Here is a 27,579-nt window from a genome sequence, read left to right as displayed (position 1 = left end):
TAGCCAGTGTAAGATTCTGATAGAGAGAATGGCGCTTGGATTTGTCAACTATCACTGCAAGTCAGGTGAAACACAAGCTAAGTGAGCAATTCTCAACCTGTGGGTCAAGACTCCTTTGGGGGTGAACTATCTTTTTCCAGGGGTCACCTAAGACCACCTGTATAGCAGATATTTATATTACAATTCATAACAGAAGAATTAGTTATGGAGTAGCAGCAAAAATAATTTTATGGTTGGGAGTCACCACAACCTGAGGAACTGTATTCAAGGGTCACAGCATTAGAAAGGTTGTTCTAAGCAGAAAGAACTCACTGGTGGCTTTGGTGGTTTTGAGTCTTTCCTGGACATAAACTAACAGAAGAATGGCTCTGTAGCATTGGGAACCTCCCACTCCCATTCCTCACAGTTGGGGTCATTTTTCTTTCCTAATTTTTGTGTTCATACTTTGGAGGAAATTCAAGACTGTCAGTTTTGAAAGTCACATTAATATTTTGCCAGTCAAGGGCATTTCTTTGTAGTACCGACTAAAATCTTAAAAATTTCACTCTCAGAAGTGCTTGTTTAAATATTCAGCTGTTACCATTCACGCAGGAAGGAATATGGCTCATTTTCACACTGGGCTGTACTATGGTGACTGGGATCTGGGTTTGACCACATTCCCAAAGAGACAGAATTCTGAGATGGTCAGAGCTTCCTAAGTGCCTGGTAATATTCTTTAAAAAATAAATGTGTGCCCCGGCGGGCTCGCAGAGCAACCACTAGTCCGGGAGAGACAGCTGTGGGTCCGGGCAAGGTCCCCAGGGGCCATGTCAGAGCAGGCAAGAGCATGTCCCGGGCAGGCTGGCTGTGGGCAGGCAGGCAGGAGACAGAGATATGGACATGTAAAATGAGATTAAAATATTTATTCGGGGTTATGGAGGAAAAGGGGAGGGGGAAGAGGAAGAAAGGGAGAAGGAGGAGAGGGAGAGAAAGAAGGACAGAAACAGAGAAAAGGGGAGAGAAAAAAGACAGAAAACACGTGTGTGCATGCCAAGAGAGGGAACAGAAAAAGAGGCCAAGATGGCAAGGAGAGGTCAGAAGTTGCTGGGAGTGGGCATGGCTTGCCCCTTAAAGGGACCAAAGATCAAAAGGAATAACAGCTGGTGTGACTCCAGGCATCACTCCCGTGTCTGAAGAGGGAGGAGCTTTGGCGATGGTCCCATCCATGTCCTAAGGTCCCAAGAAAATGTAGCATCCTGGGAGCCTATTAACTAGAAGCAAAGGGTGGGAAGCCATTAGCCAGTCAGAGACGCAGGGTTTCTGAGTCAAAAATGATTGCTCTCCAAAAGGGAAAGCTACCTGGACCGTAGGTGTGTGTGTGTGTGTGTGTGTGTGTGTGTGTGTGTGTGTGTACAGAAGTAGATTCTGCCAATGCCTGGGAGTGAAATTCTCTGAGACTTCCAGCCCTGGGTCCCAGACCTGTGAGTGAGGGCAGAACACAGGACTTGGAACTTGGAGCTCTGGGCTTGTCTGATACACTCTGGTTACTATGAGACAGCTGGATCACTGCTGGCCTTCTGTTCTTCCCAGGATGTACCCTGAATTTTTAGGTGATGCTTTTAGACCAGCACTGGACACATACATGGGACTGCACTAGCCCAGGTCCTGAAGTCTTCAGTCTTCATGTCTCCCTTTGCTCAGGTAGTCAGGCAGCCAGCACGAACAGTCCAGCATCTGGTGGAGAGCTGTGCTTAGCAACCAGCTCTGCCCCTGGAAGGCTGGACCTGGAAGGATCTCATAAGCATCCCACAGCCCTCCTCATGATGGCCATGCAGCTACTTACAGATGGGTTAATCCTGAGGACTCCCAGCTATGACAAGTGATGGCTATTGGTACATCCTGGCCTGCTTTGAGTGAGGCTGCTCAAGTCTAAGGCAGACCTGACTGTTGGAGGAAGCTGCTTGTTGGTTCCTGGCTGCTCAGTCCGAAAATAATCACACAGAAACTGTATTATTTGCAATACTGTTTGGCCAATAGCTTTACCATATTTCTGGCTAATTCATATCCTAAATTAACCCATCTCTGTTCATCTGTGTATCGCCATGTGACAGTGGCTTACCGGCTAAAGTTCCCAGGATTTGTCTCCAGCTTCATCACTTCTCTCTGACTCTGCCTTTCTTTCTCTCAGCATTCCATTTCGTTTTCCCCGCCTAGCTCTGTTCCCCTCTAGCTCTGCTATAAGCACAAAGCAGTTCCTTTATTTGTCAGTGATAATCACAGCATATAGAAAGAAATCCCACATCACGTGACCCACCACCTGGAGCCTGAATCTCTATGGCTTGGGGACAAGAGAGGCCCCAACGTTACTGAAGGGGTGATGCTTGATTATTTATCCTCCAGGACCTTCCCAGAAGTCAATGCCTTGGTTTTGGTGACATCTGAGGACTCTGCCTTTGTGGTGGAAAATGATGCCTTGCAGATCTGTGTACACCTCTACTTGTGAATTTGTAAGGGGACATGAAACAAGAGAAGGGACTGTGGTCAGACTGTTTACTAGCTGTATTATGTGAGATGATCAGACTCATTTTCAGAGGAAGAATGCACTAGTTCAGAGTGAGAAGGTAATATAGGTCTGCATCCACATAGTTAGGACTGAATGGAGTCCAGGGCTCCCCAGACCATGGTGTCTTAGATCAGGTTCTCAGAGTCCTTCCACTGAAGCACAAGGAACAGAACTTGTCAACATGGGCACAGGAGAGGAAGAACTGAAGGGCAGGTCAGTCATTAGGGGCTGGGTGCACGGACCTTGGTCGTCTCTAGAGCAGCGGTTCTCAACCTTTCTAACGCCATGATTCTTTAATATAGTTCTGCAAGCTGTGAGGACCCCCAACCATAAAATGATCTTCCTTGCTACTTTATAACTATAATTTTGCCACTGTATGAACTGTAATGTAAACACCTGTGTTTTCAGACAGTCTTAGGCACCCCCGTGAAAAAGTCATTCGATTTTTAGGGGTCACAACTCACAGGTTGAGAAACACCACTTTGGTAATCGGAGGGGAGAATCAAACAAATAAGCAACCCCTGTCTATTCCTTGGCATGCCTTATGAATCACATTTAGAGGGGACCCTTTCATCCTTGCCAAGGAAAATTAGAACCTCATGTGAAAATTGCCTTCTAAGAGTAGTTTTGCTCATACTCGTAAGCAATGCTGTGTCACGTCAAAGCACTTCATCTCCTTTCTGGTTGATGTGCCTCCTTCCATTTCTTTGATAAAAAAATACCTGGCAAAAGCAAGTTTAGGGGTTAAAGAGTTTGCAGGGCTTACGATTCCAGACACCAGTCCATCACACCCCTGAAACCAAGGGGGCAGGAACTTCAAACAACCAGTCACATGGCACTGCAGTCAAGAGCAGAGGAGAAAGAACGCAATTGCCTTTCTTGTCCTTTGTGCTTTCTCTATGCCTGCACCATCTTGACCACTGAGCGTAGGGATTGGTGCCACCTGTAGTGGGTTGGCTCTTCCCAAGGTCATAAAGACAACCTGGGACAAATAAGACCTCAAGGCCAACCTGATCTGGACCCTCCCTTCTTGAGATTCCCGTCCCAGGTGATTTTACTGTGTTGTGCTGACAATTAAAACTACCCAGCTGGCCTTGGTGAACTCTCATTAGATCAGTCCCCTTGTATCAGTGGGTGATCGCACCCCTCGCGGTCCTGAGTTTTTTTCATGTTCTTCCTTTTTCTGCCCCTCATTTGGACCATGGGGGGCTCAGTCCGGTGCTCCAATGTGGGTCTCCATCTGTATCGCCATCCATCGTCAAATGAAGGATCTATGGTGATAAGCAAAATCTTCATCAGTATGGTTATAGGCCAAGGCCGGTTCAGGCACCTTCTCCTCTGTCTAGAGAACAGTCTGGGGATCTCTCCTTGGACCTGGGATCCCATTTATAATCAAGTCTCCTGTAAACCCTAAAATGACTCCCTTAGTAGTTGGACTGGGACTGAACGAGCATGTGATCCAACCAGATTTTCTGAATGTGGCCGGTTCTCTGAATGTGGCTGGTCCAGAGCCTTTCTGAAAAGCCACTGACAATGACACTGGGACTTGTTTCCTCTGCATATGCTGGATTTTTGGGATCCAGCCTGTTCGGATACTCACCTTCAGGGACCTGGAAGGAGTGGGGAGGAACTTGAACTTCCCACAGGGCTGGAAGCCCTGACTGCTCTTAGGGATGAAGAGGGAGGAGGAGGGGGAGGGGGGAGTGGGAGGGTGTTGGGAGGAGGGGCGGAAATGAAAACTTTCATTATTTAATAAACTTTAAAAAATAAAAGAACACACACACACACACACAAAAAAACAAAACTACCCAGCCCATTGCCCTTGGAGGATTGTGAGTTTTATGCTGATAAGACCCCCTGCAGCTCAGCCTCTAGTCCTTTACCCTCAGCTACACCTGAGGCGGCCACAGTTGTGTTTGTCTTACAAGGGCTGACCTTGTCCTCTCTGAAGACCTTGCCAGTGGCCGCAGGAGGGGCTCATGGTTGTGCTTTCTCTCCCGAGCAGTTTACCTGAAGTGGAAGCACTGTGAGACACGCGGTGTTAAGACTCTGTGCAACCTGAGGGAGCTCCTCTCCCGACTCCAGAAGGATCACAGGGATGATGTCTTTGTCTACACCTCTGGACACCTGAACCCCAACAAACTTTATAAGCCACCCCAGACTGTTACCCAGCACTGGCGCAATGCAAACCGACCAAGGGAGCAAACCAGGGTCTCCCCACCCTCTGTATCCAGAGACAAACAGTTAGCAAAGATGAAAGAGGAGTGGGCTTACTTCACCATCAACACAGCCCTGCACCCCGATGACACCCACAACACACAGCTGTTCCGGTATTTGAACCCACGTGTGATCACTTCCCATGCTTACAGAGAGGGCGTCGCCTTGAAGAAGTTTCCAGAGGATGAGGAGGACGACGAAGTCAGGGAAAGACCCGTGTTCTCGCGGGAAAGACACAGGAAGGAGGAGCTCAGGCTGCCTGAGATGAAAGTGCTCAAATACCCAGAGGTGACATCCAGTCGCCAGTGCTACAAGTCACCTCCAGGCAGGGATGTGTATCGCTATGTCAGCTCCTACCTAGCTGGTATAACAAAAGCTGACAGATACAACAAGTTCCTTAGCTTCCAGAAAGAAGTCTTGGCAAAGCAAGATCTCCTGAAGAACGATTTCACAGGGAGCAAGGTGGCTGTGAACCACGAGAACAAACTGAAGGAGGTAAGGGGAGTGGGGCTGATGCGCTCAACATGGGGCTAAAGTTTAGAGACCCTCGTGGGCCCGGACTCAACCTGCGGTACCTCAGTTACCTGTCCAGGCAGAATGCAACAGAGTGGTTGATGCCCCTAATACCCAGGATGGTCAATAAGAATTAAGGTGATGGGGAGGAAGGTGACATTTGGCAAGGATAAGCTGGAGGTGAATTTCATGATCAGCAATATTCAGTGATGGGTGGGGACAGCTTTGGAAACACTATCCAAGGTACTAACCACCCATAGAAGATGGGCAGGTGGAGCCCTGGCAGGAGAGCTGATACAGATGCTACTGGGTTAGGAATGATGGGGGTGTGCTGGTGGGGGCTGTGATGTGTGAAGTGACTGTGGTCTGAGAGGGAACCTTATTGACCAGGGCAGCAGACTGTGAGCAAGAATTCAAGGCAGGAGGGGAGAGAAGAGCCATCTATGTGTCAGAGAGCCAGAGCCTAGGGTTAGGAGCGAGAATTCTGTGAGAAAGGGAAGGGGCAGGGGAAGGGGGTAGAAGATGAACTTCTGAGTGCAGGAGGTAGGGGTGGAGAGAGAAAATGAGCAGACACAAACGCTCACAAGTGACCAGGCTCTGAGCAACTGTGGAAGGAAGGCTATCAGTGGCTTCCTGATTGCCACCCACTCTGCAGAGTCCAGCATCTGGATCGCCTTTTCCAACTGTACCCTCAGAAGGACAGACTGTTCTGAGAAGGACGTGGGGACCCTACCGCCTTTAGGGACTGACTGTGCGTCTTCCTTCCAGGAGCTTGAAAAGATATGCACTTGCAATCCTCAGCAGTTCAACCGGCTGCAGGTCTTTGGGGAAATCTTTGAGGATATTTGCAACAGCTCTTTGATCTTCGGGGACCTCCTGAAAGAGGTTAAGGTAACAAGGGGCATTTTCCTCGTCGTGGTTGAGAGCTATGCAGGAGAAACTGCATTCCTGAGAGGTCGCAGGCCTCACAGCAATGACACAGTTCCACAGAGGAAGTCATTAGTCAGAGGATCTGCTTCCTTCCTGTCCGTCATGGGAGCCGTGAGAAGCAAGCACTGATTAACTTGCTGTTTAGGCCTGTGACTGCCCACCACAGCTCCCCAGCTATGAGTTCAGAACAACGTGGCATATACACGTTCAGACTCTTAGACCTTGTGATTTTTGCCCTAAAAGTAGCTGTGTGGGATCCAGGTTGAAGCTGAGTTGTATAAAGCCTGTGTTAATTTTCTGCCATTGTGCTAAAATGCCCAGACTACGAACAAGATAGGAAAAGAAGGTCTTTATTTTAGACTGGGTTTCAGGGGGCTAGAGCCCATCGGGGCGGTGAGAAGTCATAGCAGCAGACAAGAAACATATGGCGGCAGAAGCTGGCCCCTCACATTGTTATCCGTGCACTGAAAGTGGAGAGAAATAACAGAAACTAGAGCCAGGCTATATGTACTTAAAGTCTGCCTTCAGTGACTCCCTTCTTTCCCTAGGCATCACCAACTGAAGGCTCCATTACATTCCTCAAAGTATCACCAACTCAGGCCCATGTGTTCAAATACATGACCTGTGGGGAACGGTCTCATCTCAACCAACACAAGGCCCGTGCTGTGCTCTGATTTCCCTGAGGACAAGGGGTGGATGAGGATGGCAGTGTTGCCGCTCATCTCCCGGGGCTCTTGCCCCATGACACATGGCAGGGATAGCATGGCTGGATGTGCATCAGGATGTTTTCCAACAGCATCTTGAACAGATCAGTAGCTGGTAGTCAATATAGGATTCAATGACAATTCAATGTTATAAATTTGTATGTGTGTGTATGTGTATGTGTGTGTTTTAACACATTGCATCAACAATTTTTAGACTTCATGCTTGAAGCAGTTTTAACTGAAATACTTAATACCTGTGGGATTTATGCATGCAAAAAAATAATACTTGGGGCTGGGTCATAACTCAGTGGGCAAAGTGCTTGCAGGACCTGGGTTTCAATAACCTGCACCCACATAAAACCTGAGTGTTATGATACACACATCTGAATCCCAGTGCTGGGGCAAGGCAGACATAAAAAGATCCCAGACTTGCTGGCCAATCTGTGAGCGAGCATAGGGTAGGTAATGCTAGAAGAAGCCTGATATCAGCTCTGACCCTTGTGTGCACACATGGATGCCTGTGCACATGTATATACACACCCACGTATTCCGCCCCCATACAAAAGCCCTTCCATTTGGTGACTTTTTTTCCCCCACAGGATGAATACGAACTCTACATGGCAGCTCTTCTGGACTCACAGCCCACAGCACAGTATAAGGTAGCAACCACCAGGAAGGGCCCCGAGTGAGCCTGTATGTTCATGGCTTCATACTTAGGAGCAATAGAGCACTCTCAATCTGGGAAGCCCCAGGTTATTTGTTCCTCTGTCATGCGAAATAACTGTTTTTTTTTTTAGGGGGGTGATCTTCATATGAAGCTAAAGTATTATGGGTCAAGATTGTTGCTGTACATTGACACACAGCACGGGGTCATTCCCTAACCACAACCCACGTGACTAGGGAGGGGCATAAGTGGTACTGCAGTGATTCCCAGGAAATAGCATCCTGTTGTTACCCTGAGTGGGCCCATTGTCACAGCAGGTGTACCCAGAGCCACAACACAGATCTCAGTCTCCTCGTGTAACTGATGGCAGTTTTTCCCAACAGTCTCTGTAGGGTCAGTGGGTCATTAGGTCAATGTGCCCTAGTTCTAGTGAAAAATGTCCTATGGGAATGACAGACAGTCCAAAAGCTCCAAGAACCTGGCACCTTGAGATTAGTAACTATTTTGTGAAGTAGAAAATGTAATTTCTTTCTTTCTTTATATGTGTGTGTGTGTGTGTGTGTGTGTACGTACACTTAAGTATATATGTATGTATACACACACACACACACACACACACACACACATATATATATATATACCCTCTAGCATACAGAGTTCTAAATTACATCTTAATAAAACACACATGGACATTACATTCTGTATTCTGAGACTTTCAATGCTATGTAATAATAGGTTTTGAGGGCCTGGAGGGGGAGCGTCACAGTTCGGAGCACTGGCTGCTCTTGCAGAGGAGTCAGGTTCAGTTTACAGCACCCACATGGTAGTTCACAACCATTGTGACTTCAGTTCCAGGAGATCTGACCCCTGTTCTGACCTCCACAAACACTAGACATGCATGTGATAAAACAACATACATACAGGCAAAACCCTCATATACATACATGTTCAATCAATCAATCATCAATTAAATCAGCATTTTAAGTAAAATCAGGACTGAGAAGCGCCTACAGTCACAGGCCTTACTCCGAGGAATGGCAGAAAAGAAAAAATCACGCCCACATCTCAATCAGACACCCAAGCGAGGAACTGGCAAGCTTCTGGGACTCTCTCTTTCCATTCTCAAAGCCCAGAACCTAAAGAAACAAAAGCCTTTGTCACCCAGAATGAGCCCCAATTTCTTTATGTTTACATAAAGATAAGAGATTCAGATTGTCTATCACATTTTTGAAATAGTTGATAATGATGTACCCAGCCCTTTCTTCTTTGTCTTTTCCCAATCCAGTTCCACAAAGAAACCATGAATGCCCCTGCCATTCTTAAGAACTCTTAGAATGATAAAAATCTTGAATTATTATGAAGATTATTCTACTTGGAACTTTAGTATCATTTTGCTCCTTCCTCCAACTCTCCCAATGCACTCATTTAGGACACCTGGGCCACATATGAGCAAGAGCCCAGAGTGCCTTCTGCTCTCTCTGACCACCCTACCCTTTGTGTGCCTTGCTCCTGGCAGCGGCTCCTGTCAGAAGTTAAGGGTTTAGAGAAGAGCCCTGTACACAGCACAGACATTGAACAAGCCAAGGAGCAGCTGAGGAAGCTCGAGCAGGCTGCCCTAGCAGCCCTGGAGCAGAATGACAGGTAAGGAATCAGCTACATGGTGCTGGTGAAGTTTCCACTGATACTTAGCAAGACCTTGAAACTGTGATGCACAGTATCCACATTTTTCTGCATTTCCATGCATGATGTGCTACCTGTACCAACGTTGTCCTGTTAGCCAGGACTCTTTCACAAACAGTTGCGTGTCTGACTATGGTGCTGGACCTCATGCAAGCCTGTTGGAGGCCTCTGAAGGTCTCCTTGATTGGACTCAGGGTAGCTTGGCAAGAGAGAGCCTTCTGATTTTCTTAACTTAGAAAACCCTGAAATTTCTCTGTGGTGGTTTGAAAGAATATGGCCCCCAAAGGGAGTGGCACTGTTAGGAGGTGTGGCCTTGTCAGAGTAGGTGTGGGCTTGTTGCAGGAAGTGTGTCACTGTGAAGGCAGGCTTTGAGGTCTCATACATGCTCAAGTCACACCCAGTGAGACAGACCACTTCCTCTTGCCTGCAAATCAAGATGTAGGATCTTGGCTCCATCTACAAGCACCATGTCTGCCTGCATGCTGCCAAGTTCCACCATGATGATAACAGCCAAAACCTCTGAAATTGTAAGCCACCCCAATTAAATGTTTTCCTTTTTAAGAGTTGCTCTGATCATGATGGTGTCTCTTTATCGCAATAGAAATCCTAAGAAACTCTCTGAGCAGTTGTCTAAAGTGACATCACCATTGGGCAGAGCGTGTAATTTTTAAGAATTTACATATAAGACTATAGACGGTAGCCATTCTGAACCAACCCAACAAAATAGTCCTCAGAAGCAAAACACTGAATTTTCTGTCAATGTTAACAGACAGAGAAAGCTGTTGTCTCTTGTAACATCCGATTTTGTGTTACCCTCTCGGTACAGTTTGTGTGCCTCTGTACCGATTGTGAGTCCGGGCAAAGGCCTGGAGATTGAAAGAAACACACAAGAGACCTGGGTCATTCGAAAGGAGATCAGCCGAATGCTGCTTTATTTAATTTAGGGGAAAACCTATATACTAGGCTGTTGCATAAGGATATCCTCCTGGGCAGGTGGGAAATTACCATACCAAAGATGAAATAATGCCCTTTAACTAATCACCAGACTAGAACAAAAAAAAAAACATAGAAACAAACAGGATGCTTAGTTAGCTGGCCAAAAACTGTCCTCAATATACATTCCAAAAAACAAGGGTAAACTGGGCCCTACAGTCTCTCACTGTAGTTTGGTCTAAAGTTCTTTCACAGCCTGGCTGCAATAGTTCCTGCCCTCCCCAGGGACATGGAGGACTGGCTGTGGATGTTGCATTGTGTCTTGCAGGTGATACTTCAGGTTTTGGCCTAATGTATAAGTGCCCCCTGTAGCCATGTGTCCCTCACATACGACTTTTAAACATTTGTACTATGACCTGTGTGCACTTCCTTCCATGAAGATAGTCACACTCTTAGAGGCCCTGAGTGGAGGAGTCAGGTCCAGGTGTGATCATATCAGACAATGAGGGGGGACCTAGGCAAGTCCTAAAACAAGGGAAGTTTTCTATCTATGAATCCCAGAGAAGAAGGCAACACACCCTGCAAGGACAATAGGAAGAGCGAAACATTGTAGACCATGTTAGACTTGGTGTCAGGTACGGAGAGGGACTGGGGGTGAGGCAGGACCTGCTTCAGAGTGCCATGCCAAATGTGTCTACCATGGGCTCCGAGCCTATCTGCCAGGCTCAGGGAAATCACAATGACTGAGGCTGGGGAGTAGACCAAGAGGGAGTCAATCCAGATCCCTAGCACCCATAGAAATTCAAGTTTGGTATGGTGGTTGCCCTGGAAACACATGTGGGAGGTGGAGACAGAGGATCCTCTGGTGCAGCAGCCTAGCTAGACAAGCTGAATACTTAGCTTTGGTTCAAGTGAGAGATCCTGTTTTAGTGTATAGAGAGTGATCAAGAATGATGCCTGACATCAACCCCAGGCCTTCACTGGTATGTGTGTTACAGGCACATCCACACTGTCATACACAAGTGTATCCACATTCATGCACACACACACATGTGCTAATGCACACATACATGCACACTCACTGGCAGGCACACATGCACGCATATGCACACACACACACAGACATGCACTAATGTGCACATATATGCATACACATGCACACTCACCAGCAGGAACACACATGTGCACATACACGCATGCAAGACTTGTGTTATAAAATGGTCAGGTGCAATAAGGCCCAAGCAGGGCTTGCAGTTGTATGACTGCTTTCCTATCGATTTTTAGACTCAGAAATGAACTGGAGGCGGAGAGCCTGTTGCTGCAGTCTGCTAAGGAGAAATCAGGTGAGTGCCTTCCAGAGCTGCCAGCTGCCTTTCTAGTATCTTCTCTGTGTGTCTTGGTCCACCTCCCTTTCCTCCTTCACCATACACCTACCTAATTCCTACTCCCACTTCAGCCTCCGGTTCCTCAGTCTTTAGCAGATTCTCCTTAAACCTGAACAAACTGCTTGGTGCTCACACTGGTCTCCCCAGGGCGCTGTGCACCCCTCCCCGCTCCATCCTTTCATGCAGTTTCTCAAAAGTGTGCACTGAGAGAAAACTAACCTGGTAGAGGTTCTGTCATCATTCACAACTGCCCCTTCCCACTTAGCCTGGAGTCTGCAAGGCAAGGCATCCACCATGTATGCAACCACGTTGAGAGGAATATCCTATTTATTCAGAACAGTTCATTTTTATTAATGTGCTTGAGTTATATGATATAGCTAATATATACATATATAGTTACACTACCGCTATATGTAACATATGACATCATACACCCAGCATTCTTAACAAGTGTTGAGATATTAAACAGAGTAACTGCTTTCAAAACTATCTCCAGAATCTTTTGATAGAAACAAAAATGATGAGGACCAACTTACTCTGATTGAGAAGGTTGAGAAGAGGAGATGCGAAATCCTTGAAAAATGGGATGAGATTAAAGCACTTGAGAAACATATTAAGGAAACGATGGTGCATTCAAGAGTGTCGGATATCACTGAGAATGGGATTAAAAGTGTAGAGGTATGCAAATTATTCACGTAAAGATTTCCTTTATTATTATTATTTTTTTTCGCTTAACGATACCCACAAAACAATTTGATTCAGGGTGAAATCTAAAGAAGCTTAGTCCTAAATATGCTTTCACCTCAGAAGGTATAGTGACTACACAGAGCAGTGAAGGCCTAGCGAAAACAAAAACAAAGGAGACATGAGTTTGTGGAGCCCTGTGAGTACTGGCACGGAACTTGTGTGAAGCGTGACCTAGTAGGGCCTCTTGTGGCTAGTTCCATATATTTTAGCAGTGCTGTGTGTTCTGTTTATAATGCAGAATAAGACTTGCAAAATACATAGAAGGGTGGTGTTGCTCTAAATCATGGGTGGGAATGCTGGGTATTAACTGAACACTGTTCCTGTAGCTATTCGGTGTAGCTACCTGGAGGATCAAGCCATGCTAACAATCAGTTATTGATGCTACTGTGTGTGTTATTTATGGATGCAAGCATACCTGGACGATGCTGTGGACTGGTTTCCAGACACCACCAGAAATCAAACACTATGATTAGATGGGTTGCAAGAATTATTCGATTTCTCAGTGCATGTAAACTTGTGATTAAATTCTATGACAGACAACTTCATGCTTAACAACACACTGTTTTAAGTACAAAGAAAAATAAACCATCTCTGCAACATGCTGAAGTTCACTGGGGCTATTGGACGTGCTTGATACAGGCTTGTCACCAACCTTCAATTCCTAAGAAAAGAAAGCAAAATTTGTCCAGCATGATAAAGCAAAGTGTATAAAGTAAAATATATGTGTACTATTTTGTTGATTTGAGACAGGTGCCATGTAACCCATGTGACCTCAAAGCTAAGGATGACCTTGAACTCCTAATCTTCCTGCCTCCACTCCCCAAGTACTGGGTTAAAAGTATGCTTTCATTCCGTTCTTCTGCATTTATGACTCCCCTTGTTTCTAGAAACAGATAACTGAGGAGTTCTACTGGGTTCAGTGTCTACAGGCTCTTTCCCACTATAGCGTCTCTTAGTTAATGATTCTAATACCTATTTTTTGTTTTCCTTTTATGGAAAATAGATTTTTAAAATCACACACTAATCCTGACTATGGTTTTCTCTCCCTCTGCTTCTTCCAGTTCCCTCCTACATCCCCTCCCATCTGGATATACCTCCTTTCTGTCTCTCATTAGAAAACAAATAGACTTCTATGGGGAAAATACTGAAATAAAGTATAATAAGATGAAGCAAAAACTAACACATCAAGGTTGAACAAAAAACCAAACAGAAGGAAAATGGTCCAAGAAAAGGTACAAGAAAAAGAGACCCATTTACTCACACACTCAGGAATATCATCAAAATACTAATCTGGAAGCCATAATGTGTACACAAAGACTCTGTAGGGTAAAGAGAGAGAAGAAAAGCATATAAATAAAAATAAAAGCTAAGATTGAAAGAACAGAAAGAACCCTGATACAGCATTGTGAGACAGGGAACCTCCAGTGCTGCTGCTGAGTTTTCTGTTGTTGTCTACTGCAGGGCATTTGAATTTCCTCTTTGGAGAATTCTGTTTATATCAGTACGACATCTTGAATGGGTTATTTGTTTTCTTGATATCTAGAATTTTTTAGTTTTTTGTATATTTTGGATATATCAGATATATAGTTGATAAAAATCTTTTCCCATTCTGTAGGCAGCCATTTTGTCCACTTGATGGTGTCCTTTGCTGTGCAGAAACTTTTCAGTATCATGAGGTTCCATTTATTAATTGTTGATCTTAGTGTCTGTGCTGTCAGTGATCTGTTCAGGAAGTCTTTTCCTGTCCTAATGCATTCAAGGCTATTTCCCCACCTTCTCTTCTATTAGGTTAAGTGCCTCTGGTTTTATGTTGAGGTCTGTGATCCACTTGGACTTGAGTTTTATGCAGGGTAATAATATGAATCCATTTGCATTCTTCTACATACAGCCATTTGGTTTGATTAGGACTATTTGTTGAAGATACTGCCTTTTGTTCCAGTGTGTATGTCTGTGTTTTCATTATAAAAAAAATCAGGTGTCCATAGGTGTGTGGGTTTATGTCTGGGACTTCAATTTAATACTCTTGATAAATGTCTGTTTTTATGCCAATACCATTCTATTTTTTTAAAAAAATTACTATAGCTTTGTTGTATAATTTGAGATCAGAAATGGTTAGATCTCAAGCAGTTTTTTATTGTTTAGGTTTGTTTAACTCTCCTGTTTGTGTGTGTGTGTGTGGTGTGTATGTGTGTGTGTTTCCATATGAAGCTGAGAATAGTCCTTTCAAAATCTATGAAGAATTGTGTTGGAATTTTGATGAGTATTGCACTGAATCTGTAGATTGCTTTTGGTAGGATGGCCATTTTTACTATGTTAATTCAATTCATGGACATGGGAGATCTTTTCATCTTCTGGTATTTTCTTCAAAGACTTGAAGTTTAAACATACAAGTCTTTCATTTGCTTGACTAGAGTTATTCCAAGATATTTTATATTATTTGAGGTTATATGACAGGTTTGTTTACCTTATTTCTTTCTTAGTCTGATTGTTACTTGTATAACGAACAGTTACTGATTTTTGTCAGTTAATTATGTATCCAGTTAATTTATTGGAAGTGTTTGTTAACTGTAGGTATCTCCAGTTAGAGATTTTAGGATCATTTATGTATACTATCATATCTTCTTCAAATAAAGATACTTTGACTTCATCCTTTCCATTTGTATATCCTTAATTTCCTTCATTGTCTTATTGTTTTAGCTAAGACTTCAAATATTACATTGGTTAGGTACAGAGAGAGTAGACAAACTTGCTTGTTCCTGATTTTAATGGAATTTCTTTGAGCTTCTCTGCATTTAAGTTGATACTGGTTATGAGATTGCTGTAAACTACCTTTACTTGTCTAGGTATAACCCTTGCATTCCCAATTTCTCCAAAAGATTGTATCATGAAGGTGGTGTTAGATTTTGTTAAACACATCTAATGAAGCAACTACGTGGTGTCTTTCTATAAGATTTTCATGTAGTAGATTAGATTTATTGATATTCACATACTGAACCATCCCTGCATCTCTGGGATGAAGTCTGCTTGATTATGATGTATAGCTATCTTTGATGAAACCATTAGAAATATTCACAGGTCAAGAAATTCAGAGTTTACAAAAGACAGTAATACATATATTTGAAACTGCTGAAGAACTTGTCAGAACTAATAAGCAAGTAGATAAGGTACAAACAAAAGACCATAATAAAGATTTAGCATCACCAGTATCTCTCAGAGACAGAGACAACTTATTAAGTGTTTTAGCTCCTTATCCTGTTACTATTTCTGAAAAGCCAACAATGGATCCTCCTCATAGGTGTCTATATAGTTGTATATTATTTGTGTTTTGAGAAATAAAGGTTGCCTGAAGATCAGAGGGCAAAGCAGCCACACTAGTCAGCCATACAGGCCAAGGAGTGATGGCACACACCTTTAATCCCAAAACCTGGGGGACAGAGGCAGACAAATCTTTGTGAGTTCAAGGCTACCCTGGGCTACATGAGATTAATCCAGAAACAGATCTAGTGGTCGTGGCTCACATTTTTAATCCCATCATTTGGGAGTCACACACCTTTAATACCAAAACTAGGAAGGTGGAGACAGGAATGATATGTCTGGGTGAAGAGAGGAATATAAAGGGGAAGATACAGGAACTTACTGGAGTGTGGGTCTGAGGATTTGTGGATAGAGGATCTCGCCCCTTTGGTCTGGAGATTTGGCAAAGGTAAAAGGTCTCTCTTGTGATTGACTGCTTTGCTTTTCTAATCCTCAGGTTGAAACCCCCTCCCCAAGAAAAGCCAGCAAATAGTAAACACTCAAAAGGATATATAGAATGTAAATGGGAACCTGTATGTATGAAAGAGCTAAAAGATATTAAGCAAGCAGTAGTATCTTATTGCATGCATTCACCATATGTGAGGCAGTTGGTAAAGACATGGACTTCAAGAAATAAGATTACTCCTCATGATTGACTTCAGTTACTCTCAGCCGTATTAGAACATGGTCCACAGCTGCAGTGGAAGAGTTATGGGAGAGAGGAAGTTAAGCTCTTGAACATCAAGGTAAAGTCACAGGTTTTTAGGCCTCCCAAGATAAAATTCTTGGTGAGGGCTCTTATGCTGATCTGGATAGTCAAGGTATAAACAATGAATACACTTTGCTCCATGCTGCACAGCAGCCTTGAATGCTTGGGACAAGATTCAAGAACTAGAAAAATTAATTGATTCATATACTAAGGTTATACAAGGCCCAAGAGAAACATTTAATGACTTTTTGCAAAGACTAACTGAAGCTGTAAAAATAGGGGTAACAGATTCAGAAGTTTGATGAGTACTCATTGAATCTCTGGCTTTGAAAATGCTATCTTAGAATGCAGAAAAGATACTTAGGTACTTAAAAGTCAGATTATCACCAATAGATGATTGGATCCTACACACAGTCAATGTTGAGTCCTTTGACTACAACACTGAGGCTTGAGTAGGAAAAGCAATTTTCAAAGGTATGAAGAGACGCCAAAATACCAAATATTTTACTTGTGGTAGAATAGGCCATCTGAAAAGGGATTCTAGACAGGGTGTTCCTTGAAATAATGTTTCTTCTTAGAGTGACCCAAATAGAAGGCCTCAATTTTCTGGATTATGCAGAAGATGTGATAAAGGCCAACACTGGACCAATGAATGTAGATCAATAAGAGACAAACAATGCGACCCGGTAACATTTGAAAACTCTTTGGGGGGCCTCTTGCATGCCCCCAAGGTCAAATGTGCAGACGTTCCCAGTCACTGTGGAGGACATGACTCTTCAGGAAAATTAGAAAATCCAATACCCATTGTAAAAAAAAAAAACCATACTACTCTGGATGATAGAATAACCATGGAGGGTGAATAAAAAATTCCAATAGGAAACAAAAATCACATATTTTGGCAGACTTCTATAAAGAATCTAAGACCAAAACTGAGAGTATGAATAAATAGCATTATTATATAAAGGTACAGATGTGACAATGGAATACTCAGATTAACATTTCTACATTCTCAGAAATATACCATAAACCAACTCATATTTCTAGGAATAATATTATTAGCTACTGTAAAAAACCATCACTGACAATTCAGGCTGTACAAAAACATAGAACAACTGGCAAACACTCAGAGGTACCAATGGCCTTACTCTTAAAATGGTTGACAGACAAACCTATATATAAGAAATGGCCTTTAATGATAGAGGAACTATAGGAATTAGAACAGTTGGTATAGGAGCAGATAGATGCTCAGCATATTGAAGAATTATTCACCCTTTGGAATTCTCCTTTGTTGCCAAAAAGAAATCTGGAAAATGGAGAATGGTAACAGATCTTAGAGCTTTTAATAAGGTGATTTAGTCAATGGGCTCCCTACAATCTGGAATTCCTTTGTCTTCTATATTGCCTAAAGGAGGGCCTCTTATAGTTATTGGTTTAAAAGATTGTTTCTTCACTATATCTTTAAGAAAAGGACATAGATAAATTTGCCTTCATAGTGCCTACTTATAGTAATTTTCAGCCTGTTAAAGGATATCAATAGAAGATTCTCCCATGGAAAATATTAGCTAGCTCCACTAGCTATTTTTGTAAGTCAGCCTTTGGAAATGATATGTAAGCAATTTTCTAAATTTGTAGTTTAATATTACATGGACATTTTATTCTCTGATTCAAATCTAGATACTTTAGAAAAAATGTTTGCAGAACATTGCCTTGTATGGACTACAAATTGCTCCTGAAAAAATACAAAGAGGAGATCCTATAAATTATTTAGGTTATAAAGTAGGTTTACAGAAATTTAGACCATAAGAAATCAAAATTAGGAGAGATCAATTGCAGACTCTTAATCACTTTCACAGAGTGCTAGGAGACATTTTCAATCTATGGCTCACTATTTGGATAAAAGTTGATGAACCTATGAATTTAAACAAAACCTTAGATTGTGACAAGTGCTTAAATAATCCCAGGGAAATACCAGCTGAAGTTGAGAGAGAATTTACTTTGATTGGAGAGAAATTATGGAAGGCACATGTAGGTCATGTGAATCCAAATCTTAACTGCATTCTGATCATATTACCCTCTTAACAATTCTCTACAGAAATTTTAATGAAGAGGGAAGATATTATCTTAGAATGGAACTTTCAACCACATAAACCAAGTAAAAAATTTAAAAATGTATATGGAAAAGGTCTCTGAGTTATTATAAAAGGAAAATTGAGACTTCATCAATTTTCAGGAATAGATCCTGCAGAAATTGTAGTGCCATTCACTAATGATGAAATTAACAGATTACAGAAAGAAGGTAAATGTTGGCAAAGAGCTTGTAGTAAGTTTTTGGGGAGTGATTAGCAACAGCTATCCCAAAAAGTGAGAGAACTTGACTTATAAAGAGAGCTAATTGGTTCCTTTCTCACACTGTATGGGGCACACCAGTAACTGGAGCCCCTACATTCTATACTGATGCAAATAAATCAAGAAAGGCAGGTTACAAATCAGAAAATCAAAGTAAATTGGAACAAAGCCCTTATGATTCTGTCTAAAAGTCAGAATTATGCTAATTTTATTGTACTAAGGGATTTTAAAGAATCTCTCAAAATAGTTACTGATTCACAATATGAAGAAAGAATTGTTTTGCATACAGAAACCACTAAATTTATACCAGATGATACAAAACTGACTTTATTATTTATTCAAGTATATGATATAATCAGAAGTAGGCATCATCCCATGTTCATATCACACATCCAATCTAATATGGGTCTTCCAGGTTCTCTAGCACAAAAATTAGGAAAATTAAAATATGTACATCACACCATTGATGCCTATTCGGGTTTTAAATGGGCAACTGCTTTGAATTCAGAAACAGCTGATTCAGTAATCACACATTTGCTAAAAGTTAAGGCCATCATTGGTATACCTGTAAAAATAAAAACAGACAATGCCCCAGCTAAGAAAATGAAATAGATTTTTTCTTATTATAATACAAAGCACATTATAGGTATAATAAACAATCCTGTAGGTCAGTAAGTTAGAGAAAGATCAAACTATAAAGAATATGTCAAAAAATAAAAAGGATGGTAAATACACTCCCAAAATAGATTGCCTAATGCTTTATTATCCTTGAATTTTCTTATGGTTATGAGAAAGGAACAACAACTGGAGAAAGCCATTGGGCAATAGAGAAAACTTTTGAACTAAATCAGTCAGTGTATTTCAAGGATGTGTTGACCTCAGAATGGAAACCTGGAGATGTGCTACACTGGGGCAGGTGTTTTGCTCTTGTTTCCACATAAAAAGAAAAGCTATGGATGCCATCAAAATTAATCAAGATTCAGTTTGAAAAGGAGAAATATCTTGATAAGAGAAATGAAAGCTCCTTCACTGAGGGGACAATTATACAAGTTGTAAGGAAATATCACAAGAGTTATGACAGGGTTCTGTTCTTATCTTCGCAGTAAAACAGAAAGTATCCATTTTTGAGAAGTCAAAAGACCTTGGACATCTATATGCCTAAAGAAGAAAATATAGCTAATCAGAAAAATCCAAAGCAAAGAAAAATCTAACTTATGATACTAGTATTCTCTGTAGGGTAAAATCTTACTACCTAAACATACATATCTTCTTACTTCTCAATATAATGGTAGTCCCAACTCACTTACAAATTAAAGCTGGCTTTGGAGTTGAACTGTGGCTCTCCTTCTCTAAGTCTTAGTATGTTGTTTAAAGAAAAATTCAGAGTTTCTGTCTCATATCAGGAGAGCCACCTGGTATGGGACAGAAGAAAGGTAAAAACCTAGTAACTAAGGTTATCAAAACTCTGCTTTCAAAAATTCTACTACCCCCATACCTATTTTTGTCTCTGTGGTACCTTTCTTTATTCATATCTATCAATTCAAACTTTCCATTTTGTTGTGAACAATGTTTAATTTTTCCATTTTCCTAGAGTAATCTCTGAAGTCTCCAAGAAGAAGATGGGGTGGCACAACTGATTCCACTTGGTTCATATAATGTCATTTAGCTGAATATACCACTCAGTGATCAACTTTGGACTACAGACTGCTCAGAATAATTTCAAGTGGTTAGCAGAGATGATCCAGTCTAGCAGACTGCTCTAGCCAGGACTTGAGACAAGCCTGGCACTTTCCCATTACCCATAGATTAAACAAAAAATGATATAGCTACCTCTCCAGAACCTGACAACTCAAATTGTTTTTTCAGGATACCCTAAAGATACTGTAACCCCCAGACAGAAGGAAGTAAATTTAAGAGTACAATGTGTACATTCTTAAAAAATGGGGTGGGTAGTTTTTGGTTGCTCAATGGATTATGGATATTTGTTATTGTTTAGGGTGATAGTTTCAAGTTATAATTGGTAATGGTCAGGAAAACACTAAACAAAGGAAATTAGATTCAAGTTTCTCATTTTGAAGAGAAAAAGGGGGATATAGATATGATAGAATAAAAGGGTAGATTATTGAATCTACTCTGAAAAGAAAATGGTGGATATAGATAAAAGATAAAAAGATAGATTATTAAATTTACTTTTAAAAAGCAGCTACTAGTTTTAAACAATTTACGTTGGATTAAACTCTTGTTTATTGTATACAAATTTGTATATTTATACAAATTTGAGAATAATTTTATTAGAACGTACTGCATATATATTTCTACTCTGTTCAAGGTATTATGCCTATACAACTCATTTAACAATTCAATACAAATTTCTAGTCCTTGAAAATTATTATTAACAACTGCTTTGGATAATAAGGAAATAAAAAGTTAGTGATTAATCATCTATTGTAATTGAATTTGTAGTCACATTAGGTATGTTTTCAAGGTCAAATAAATTCATATTTTAGATAGACAGGTCATCTTCAAACATTTCAGAGAACTACAGAATATGGCATTTAAGATGTTTTAATAACATAGTTTCTTTTTTTATGACAATGAGACATATCTGCTCCTGGCAGCACCAATCTACTTCAGTAAAGGAAATGGGCATCTAAGAAACTCCACATGGAGTTTACTTACTTTGTGACAAAAGTAAGCAACTGGGCAAGAAAATGCCCTTGCCTTGACTGCTTTCCTAACTGGACAAGCAGGACACAAAAGAAAGTGAGTGCTAAACATTGTCAAGACAAGGAGGGACAGCCCTTCGGATTATCCCACCTCACAGAAAAGTCTATTGAATATGCTTGGCTTGTAGGCCAAAGACAGATGCCCCAATGCTGCAGAAGAACTTCGGGTGACTGTCCAGGCAGCCAGCGGGTTCTGTCATTTCTCACATTTTTCAGAAGTAGCTTGCTCACACTTCCTGCTTACTCAGTTACTAATATTTCCTTCTTGTGTCTCTGAGGGAGTTGAAGGTTAAGTAGTTATAGTTTACCAGATGCAAAAGCAAGTTATGATAGAAAGTGAATTAGGTATAAGGCTTTGAACTCACCAAGATAGGATAGATATGGAGTATTTTCTCTGAATCTGCCAAATGCAAATGAACTAGACATTGTTGATGTACTTATTGCCTGTGTAAGTATATAGTCATTGTATCTATTGTATATAGTTTTTCTTATATTAGTGATAGCCTTTCTTTTTAATATTAGATAAAAAGGGAAAATGTAGTGATATTTCATTTGTATTTAAATAAATAAAACTTGCCTGAAGTTCAGAGATTGAAACAGCTCCACTAGTCAGTCTTACACACCAGACAGTGGTAAAACACACCTTTAATCCCAGTAGCCACACTAGTTGCATAAAAACTAGGTGGTAGTGGTGCATGCTTTTAATCCTAGACCTAGAGGGGCTGGGAAGAGACAACTCTCAGACAGTCTCATTCTGAGATTCCTGAAGGCAGGATCACCATTTTCAAACTGAGTTGGAGGTAAGAGCCAGTGATTGGCTGTTTTGCTTTTCTGTCCTTCAGGTTAAACCTAATTTCTTTTTCTGTGTTTTTATTTATCATGCTACAGTGTGGATGATCTTTTTGTAATAACCTCTTGTATTGTTTGCAAATATTTTATTGAGAGTTTTGCATCAATATTCATAAGGGTAATTGGTCTCTAGTTTTCTCTGTGGGTCTTTGTGTGGTTTGGGTATCTGTAATTGCAGTCTCATAATGGATTGGGCAATGTTCTTTCATTTCCAGATTTCCCTCAGTTTGGGTTCTCTTTATTGATTTTTACTTCTATCTTGAACTGTTTTGTTCATTTCCTCCCATTGTTGTTTTCCCATAGGTTTCTTTAAAAGTTTACTTATTTCCTCTTTAAGAACCTCTATCATATTTGCAAAGGCTAGTTTACGGTCTTTCCGTGTGTGCTTTAGCTACGTTGCAATACTGAGGGCCTTCGGCAGTAGGGTTGTTGGGCTCTGGTGGCAACATATTGTGGTAGCTGTTTGTATTGTGTTTTAATGTTGGCCTCTAGGCATGTGGATTTGGGAAGATTATAATTCTAGGTGCTGATATCTGGTCTTGCCTTGGTTGGGTAGATGTTTTGTTTCTTGGTTTCTGTTTCCCTCTCTGGTTCTGGAGAGGGTGGTGGTTGTGTGTTGCATGGTAAGAAGTTCTTGTGGGATCCTCTAGGGTGGCTACTGGTAAGCTGTGTTTTCTAGGTCTTGGAGCTGACACTTAGGAATGGGTATGGGTATGTATTAGCAGGGGTGGGACTGAGGGGGTCTAAAGGAGGGAGGAAGGTGGGGCATTCCCCCAGGATCTGTTTAGTTCCCTGGGAATGGAGGCAGAGCATGATGACAGGCCATGAGAGGTAGCCTGCTTTACAGCTGGGGATAAGACTTGGGGATTAGCTATGGAGGAGAGGAGGGGGAATGATGATCTGAACCTCACCTACCTGCTTTCCTGGCATACTTGCTTCTCTGACAGGCTTGACTGGCAGATTCCCAGGGTAAGCCTGCTGGAGTTGCAGGATGAGTGGGGAGGAGAGTAGGAGAAGACCTGTGTGATGTGCTGGAGATAGGTAGAGAAGGATGGCAGGCTGAAGCAGGAGACTGTTACAGAGAAGAGAAGAAAGCCTATAGCTTCCCTGGGAAAGCTGCTGGAGTTGGGGTGGGGCTGGCGGGAGGGAAATTAGGAGGGGAAGGTCTGTGTGAGCAGCTAGAGGTGAGGGGTGTGGAGGCTGCAGAAAGTGGTCTGTTACAGAGATGAGGATGAGATGGGGGATTAGATTTGGAGGAGCACAGGGAGAGATGAAGACCTGCAGTTAGCCTACCTCCTTGCCTGACCAGAGTAAATGTCTTTTTCAAAAGTGATGTGGTACTGAGCATGCTTAAATTTACAACCAAGCCTGTCTCATAATGTTTCTTTAATTTCATAAATAAAGCCTTAACCGTTTCTTTTAAAACCATTTGCTTTCAGAATGAAGCTTTAAAATCGGAAACAACCAACAGAATCTTAAAGAAGAAAATAAAAGTAAGATGTCATTTTAATATGCAAATCTGTAGAAAAATTTCCTGACGTGTCTGCTTGCCTGTGTCATAAGTCACCCAAAAATGCCTGCTTTCTTCTTATAGAATAGCCATCTACTGTGTTTGCTGTGTCTGGCTGTGAAGGCTTCAGCCTAGAGCTGGACTCTTGTGAGCAAGTGTATTAGTGAAGACGCACTACATTGTGATGATGATCATAACTGCATCTCTCTCTAACTTATCCACGCACCTTGCCATCAGAGCAATGAACACTATAGCCAGTAAGGAGTGGAACACTCCAAACACACAGGGACAATCGCCGCTTACAACATAGTTCTGCACACCCTGGCTGTGTGTACCTCTGAGCTGTGCAGGGTGTGGTTAGTGTCCTATACCTGGTAGAGCCACCAGTTCTGATTCTGTCTGATTGCCATTATGCATGACCAACTTTGTGGTGTTCTAGATGATTGGAAGATTTTCATATCTCTGCAGGTTATCGAAAACCAAGTCAAGCAGCTCATAAAAAAGAGTAAGATCGGCGAAGAGGAGAGGCAGTAAGCATTGATACTGTGTTCTGAAATGTGTATGTGTGTGAATGTGCCTTTCCATAACTGTGGGCACACGTGTGTGCAGATGGAGATGTGCACACGAGGCCCCAGGTTACTGTGGGGATTCTTTCTCATTTATTTTAACTTATTTGTTGAGGCAGAGTCTCTCATTTGAACCCAGAGGTCACTGACAGGATTAGTCTCATGAGGCAGCTTGCCCCAAAGGTCCATCTCTCCCTTCTGAGTGTTGGGATTTGCGGTGGGGTTGCCTCAGTGCCTACCTGGTATTTACATGAGTTCCGGGGGTATGAACTCTGGTCCTTAAATTTGGTGGATGTGCTTTGCCCACTGAGAGATCTCCCCAGCCCTGTGCCAAATACTGTGCTGGTAAGGGCTCGAGTGCTTGAGAAATTGTTCACTTGAGAGGAGACGGGACTTTGGCAGCCCTGATGAGCGTTTGCTTTAAATGCACGTGCCTTGTCTCGTGTGATCAGTTGAAGATCTAGACACCAACATGTACATTTTCTCTAACCATATGCAAATAATTTCACTAGAAGAAGCTAAAGGATTGGGAAGATTCTCAGGGGTAAGGACCAGAAATATGGTATGGGGATAGCATGTGGCTTTGGGTGGCAATCTTTGCTCAGATTACAGGGCTTTTAATGGTAATGAAAGCATAATGAAATCCTGTATACATCTAAACTCTCAATTTAAAAAGTAAATGGGAGCCAGTGGAGAGGCTCAGCTGGTAAATGTACTTATCCCTAAGGCTGAATTGGCCTTTGACTCCTACATGGCAGAAAGGGGCTGACTTCTACAAGTTCTCCTCTGGCCTCAACAATGCACCTTGACCTGGGCCCAGCAGTGTCTTGCTTCCCTAACTTCCTGTGCATCTGTGTTTTTCTGTGGACTCCCACAGTGGCTATTTCTAGGCATTGGGTCTGTGTTACAAGGCAAAGGACAAAGAGCCCTTTTTCTCTCTGAGGCTCATTTATTTATTATTTATTTATTTTTCCTGATGTAGAAAGACGGTCTCTTTCAGGCACCTCCTCATACATCTCTGGCTAGCATGAGGTTCCGACAGGCTGTAGTCGTAGGGAAGGGCAGAAATCAGGGGCTATGCTTTCCCTCTCACGTGGTAGAGGAATGTGCAGTGAGAACCTGGACCGCTCTCCCAGCTCCTTATGCTGTTCCAGAAGTGAGCAAAGGGCAGTCACGGTTGCACAGACCCCACTCTGACTAATGGATGGGTTAGAAGGTGGGTCATCCGCATGGTATCGTTAGCCCAGAAGATGCTGTAGGGGGTACCCCTCAGGTCCTAGAGAAACCCTACGGCATTCAAGGCCGAGTCTCGTATGATGAAATGACCAAAAAGAAAGCTTGTTGATTGCAATCTCCTCTGTTCGGGTAGACTTGTCCTAAAATGGATATTTACTGGGACTTTTACTTTTCTCCTTAATGTCTATTTTTCCTAATCCATTGCATTTATGTCTTGTGCATTTTAAGGATTATTTGGGATCTCATTAAGGAATATGCAGATTTAGAAGATGCAGAAGATGACTCTCAAAAGTTTGGAAAGTGACAGAGGGGTCTCCACTGCTGAGCCCACCACCGGGATAGTTCCACGAAGATGTTTCTTTTTGTCAACTCCCCACTAATAATGTCAGCGCTGGATCTGCATCCTCCTCAGTGTTGATAGATGTGTGCTCCATGTGATTCATTTGACTTCTTCCATGTGTGTCCTGGTCCTTAGTTCATCTTTTATTCAGTAATTTTCAACTGGACAAACCACTTTAAATATTTATTAAGAACGACGATTTAACCCTGCCGTGTTATATGCCAGTCCTGTCTATGTGCTAACATGTTTCCATACATTCTTTAATGCAATAAACGCTACACCCATTCTGGTCACGTGCTTATTGTTGTGGCCGGATGGTCTGACAGAAATAACTGAAGGAAACAGAGGTTAGCTTGTATTCATGATTTCGGGGATTTCAGTTCTTCATGGTTGGGGCAGCTTAGTTTTCCACAGAAGGAGCATGTAATGGGGACTGGTCACACCAGCGCTGACCTGGATGCACAGAGTGTGATGGGGATTAGGAGTCATGATTTCTAGTGGTTTACTTCTGCCAGCTTCTATCCACAGCCGTGCAGGTTCCATGGCTGGCCCTAAAACACTTGCCATTACCTGGGCACAAGTGCTTCCAACACAACCTTGGGAACGAGTGCCCCAAACAGGAGCTTGTGTGTGTGTGTGTGTGTGTGTGTGTGTGTGTGTGTGTGGTGCGGGGATTCAAATGGTAGCAGTAGTGCCTGAATTCATACCCATTTAACTAAAGAATATTTGGGTCTTGTTAGAATGTTTGCATGGTGGCTGGACACACCTCAGCCATTTCTGAACTTGTGACAGTGTCGAAGACTAAGGATGTCTTCTAAGTTCTTTGGGCATGTGCTAGTTGAAGCATGGAGTGTGGAAATGAGAATAATGCCTCTGAGCATCTATAGCTTCTTATTTGAGGGTCACATGTGAGTGGTAAAGTATGAACATAAGAGATTTCACCCTAACTTGGAAGATTGCAGAAGGAAGGCAAAGAAGAGGAGGAAGAGGGGGAGAGAAGAGAGAGAGACAGAAGAGAGGTGAGAGGAGAGAAAAGAGGGGGTTGGTATGTTAGTTTGATTTGGACAACACAAACCTAGACATATCTGGGAAGACAGAATCTGCGCTACGGAGTTATCCCCATCAGATTGCCTACAGGCAAGTCTGTGGTGGCCTTTTCTTCAGGACTGATTGATGTGGGAAGTCCCAGTTATCCCTGGGCAGGAAGGACTGAGCTGTCTAAGAAAGAAGGCCAAGTGATCCACAAACAAACCAATGATCCCCTTCCCCAAATCTTTGCTTTAGTTCCTGCCTTGGCTTCCCTCAAAGATAGACTACAACCTGCAAGCTAAAAACCAAACAGTTCCCCCCAAACCCCCTTTCTCCCCTGAACTGTTTTTGGTCAGTGTTTTATGACGGCTCAGAAGAGTGAAGGAGGGACAGAGAAAGGAGAGGAGAGGACGGTGTGTGAGGGAGAGGGGACAGCTGACCGAAGGCTTTACCATGTCGGAAGAGAACCGGATTGAACTGTCTATTGTCTTCTGTATGCTTCTGTTGCCCTCTGTTGCTCATCCAGAAGAATCCCGTTAGAGTCTCGTGGTTGAAGGGAGGACAGTGTGAAGCATCTAGCTGACTTGCTCTAACTCCCTGTGTGTGGCAGAGCTAGAAAGGGACCCTGTTTGGCTGATGGGGTTCGTATTTCCATTGCC

At 42.4% G+C, this 27,579-nt stretch overlaps 1 protein-coding gene across 3 annotated transcripts in view; it reads left to right on the top strand.

Annotated features, from left to right (window-relative positions):
- The window catches only part of C1H6orf118 (chromosome 1 C6orf118 homolog), a 28,530-nt gene extending 2,348 nt beyond the window's left edge, over positions 1-26,182 (top strand). Inside the window, exons 2-10 of one of the 3 annotated variants that reach the window (XM_087895898.1) lie at positions 4,548-5,254; positions 6,041-6,163; positions 7,506-7,565; positions 9,087-9,211; positions 11,468-11,526; positions 12,065-12,246; positions 23,679-23,732; positions 24,218-24,279; positions 25,780-26,182. In XM_087895898.1, the coding sequence (XP_087752024.1) occupies positions 4,548-5,254; positions 6,041-6,163; positions 7,506-7,565; positions 9,087-9,211; positions 11,468-11,526; positions 12,065-12,246; positions 23,679-23,732; positions 24,218-24,279; positions 25,780-25,855 (1,448 nt within the window). In that variant the 3' untranslated portion in view covers positions 25,856-26,182. Of the gene's footprint in view, positions 1-4,547; positions 5,255-6,040; positions 6,164-7,505; positions 7,566-9,086; positions 9,212-11,467; positions 11,527-12,064; positions 12,247-20,255; positions 23,365-23,678; positions 23,733-24,217; positions 24,280-25,779 lie in introns of those variants that run through there. The other 2 variants (XM_087895901.1, XM_087895902.1) reach the window with 2 other exon arrangements.
- The last annotated feature ends 1,397 nt before the right edge of the window (positions 26,183-27,579 follow it).

This window comes from Myodes glareolus, chromosome 1 (genome assembly GCF_982192425.1).
Source record: "Myodes glareolus chromosome 1, mMyoGla1.1, whole genome shotgun sequence".
Lineage (NCBI taxonomy): Eukaryota > Metazoa > Chordata > Mammalia > Rodentia > Cricetidae > Myodes > Myodes glareolus.
The sequence above is the reverse complement of the archived record's forward strand: the minus strand, read 5'-3'. Positions and strand labels throughout refer to the sequence as shown.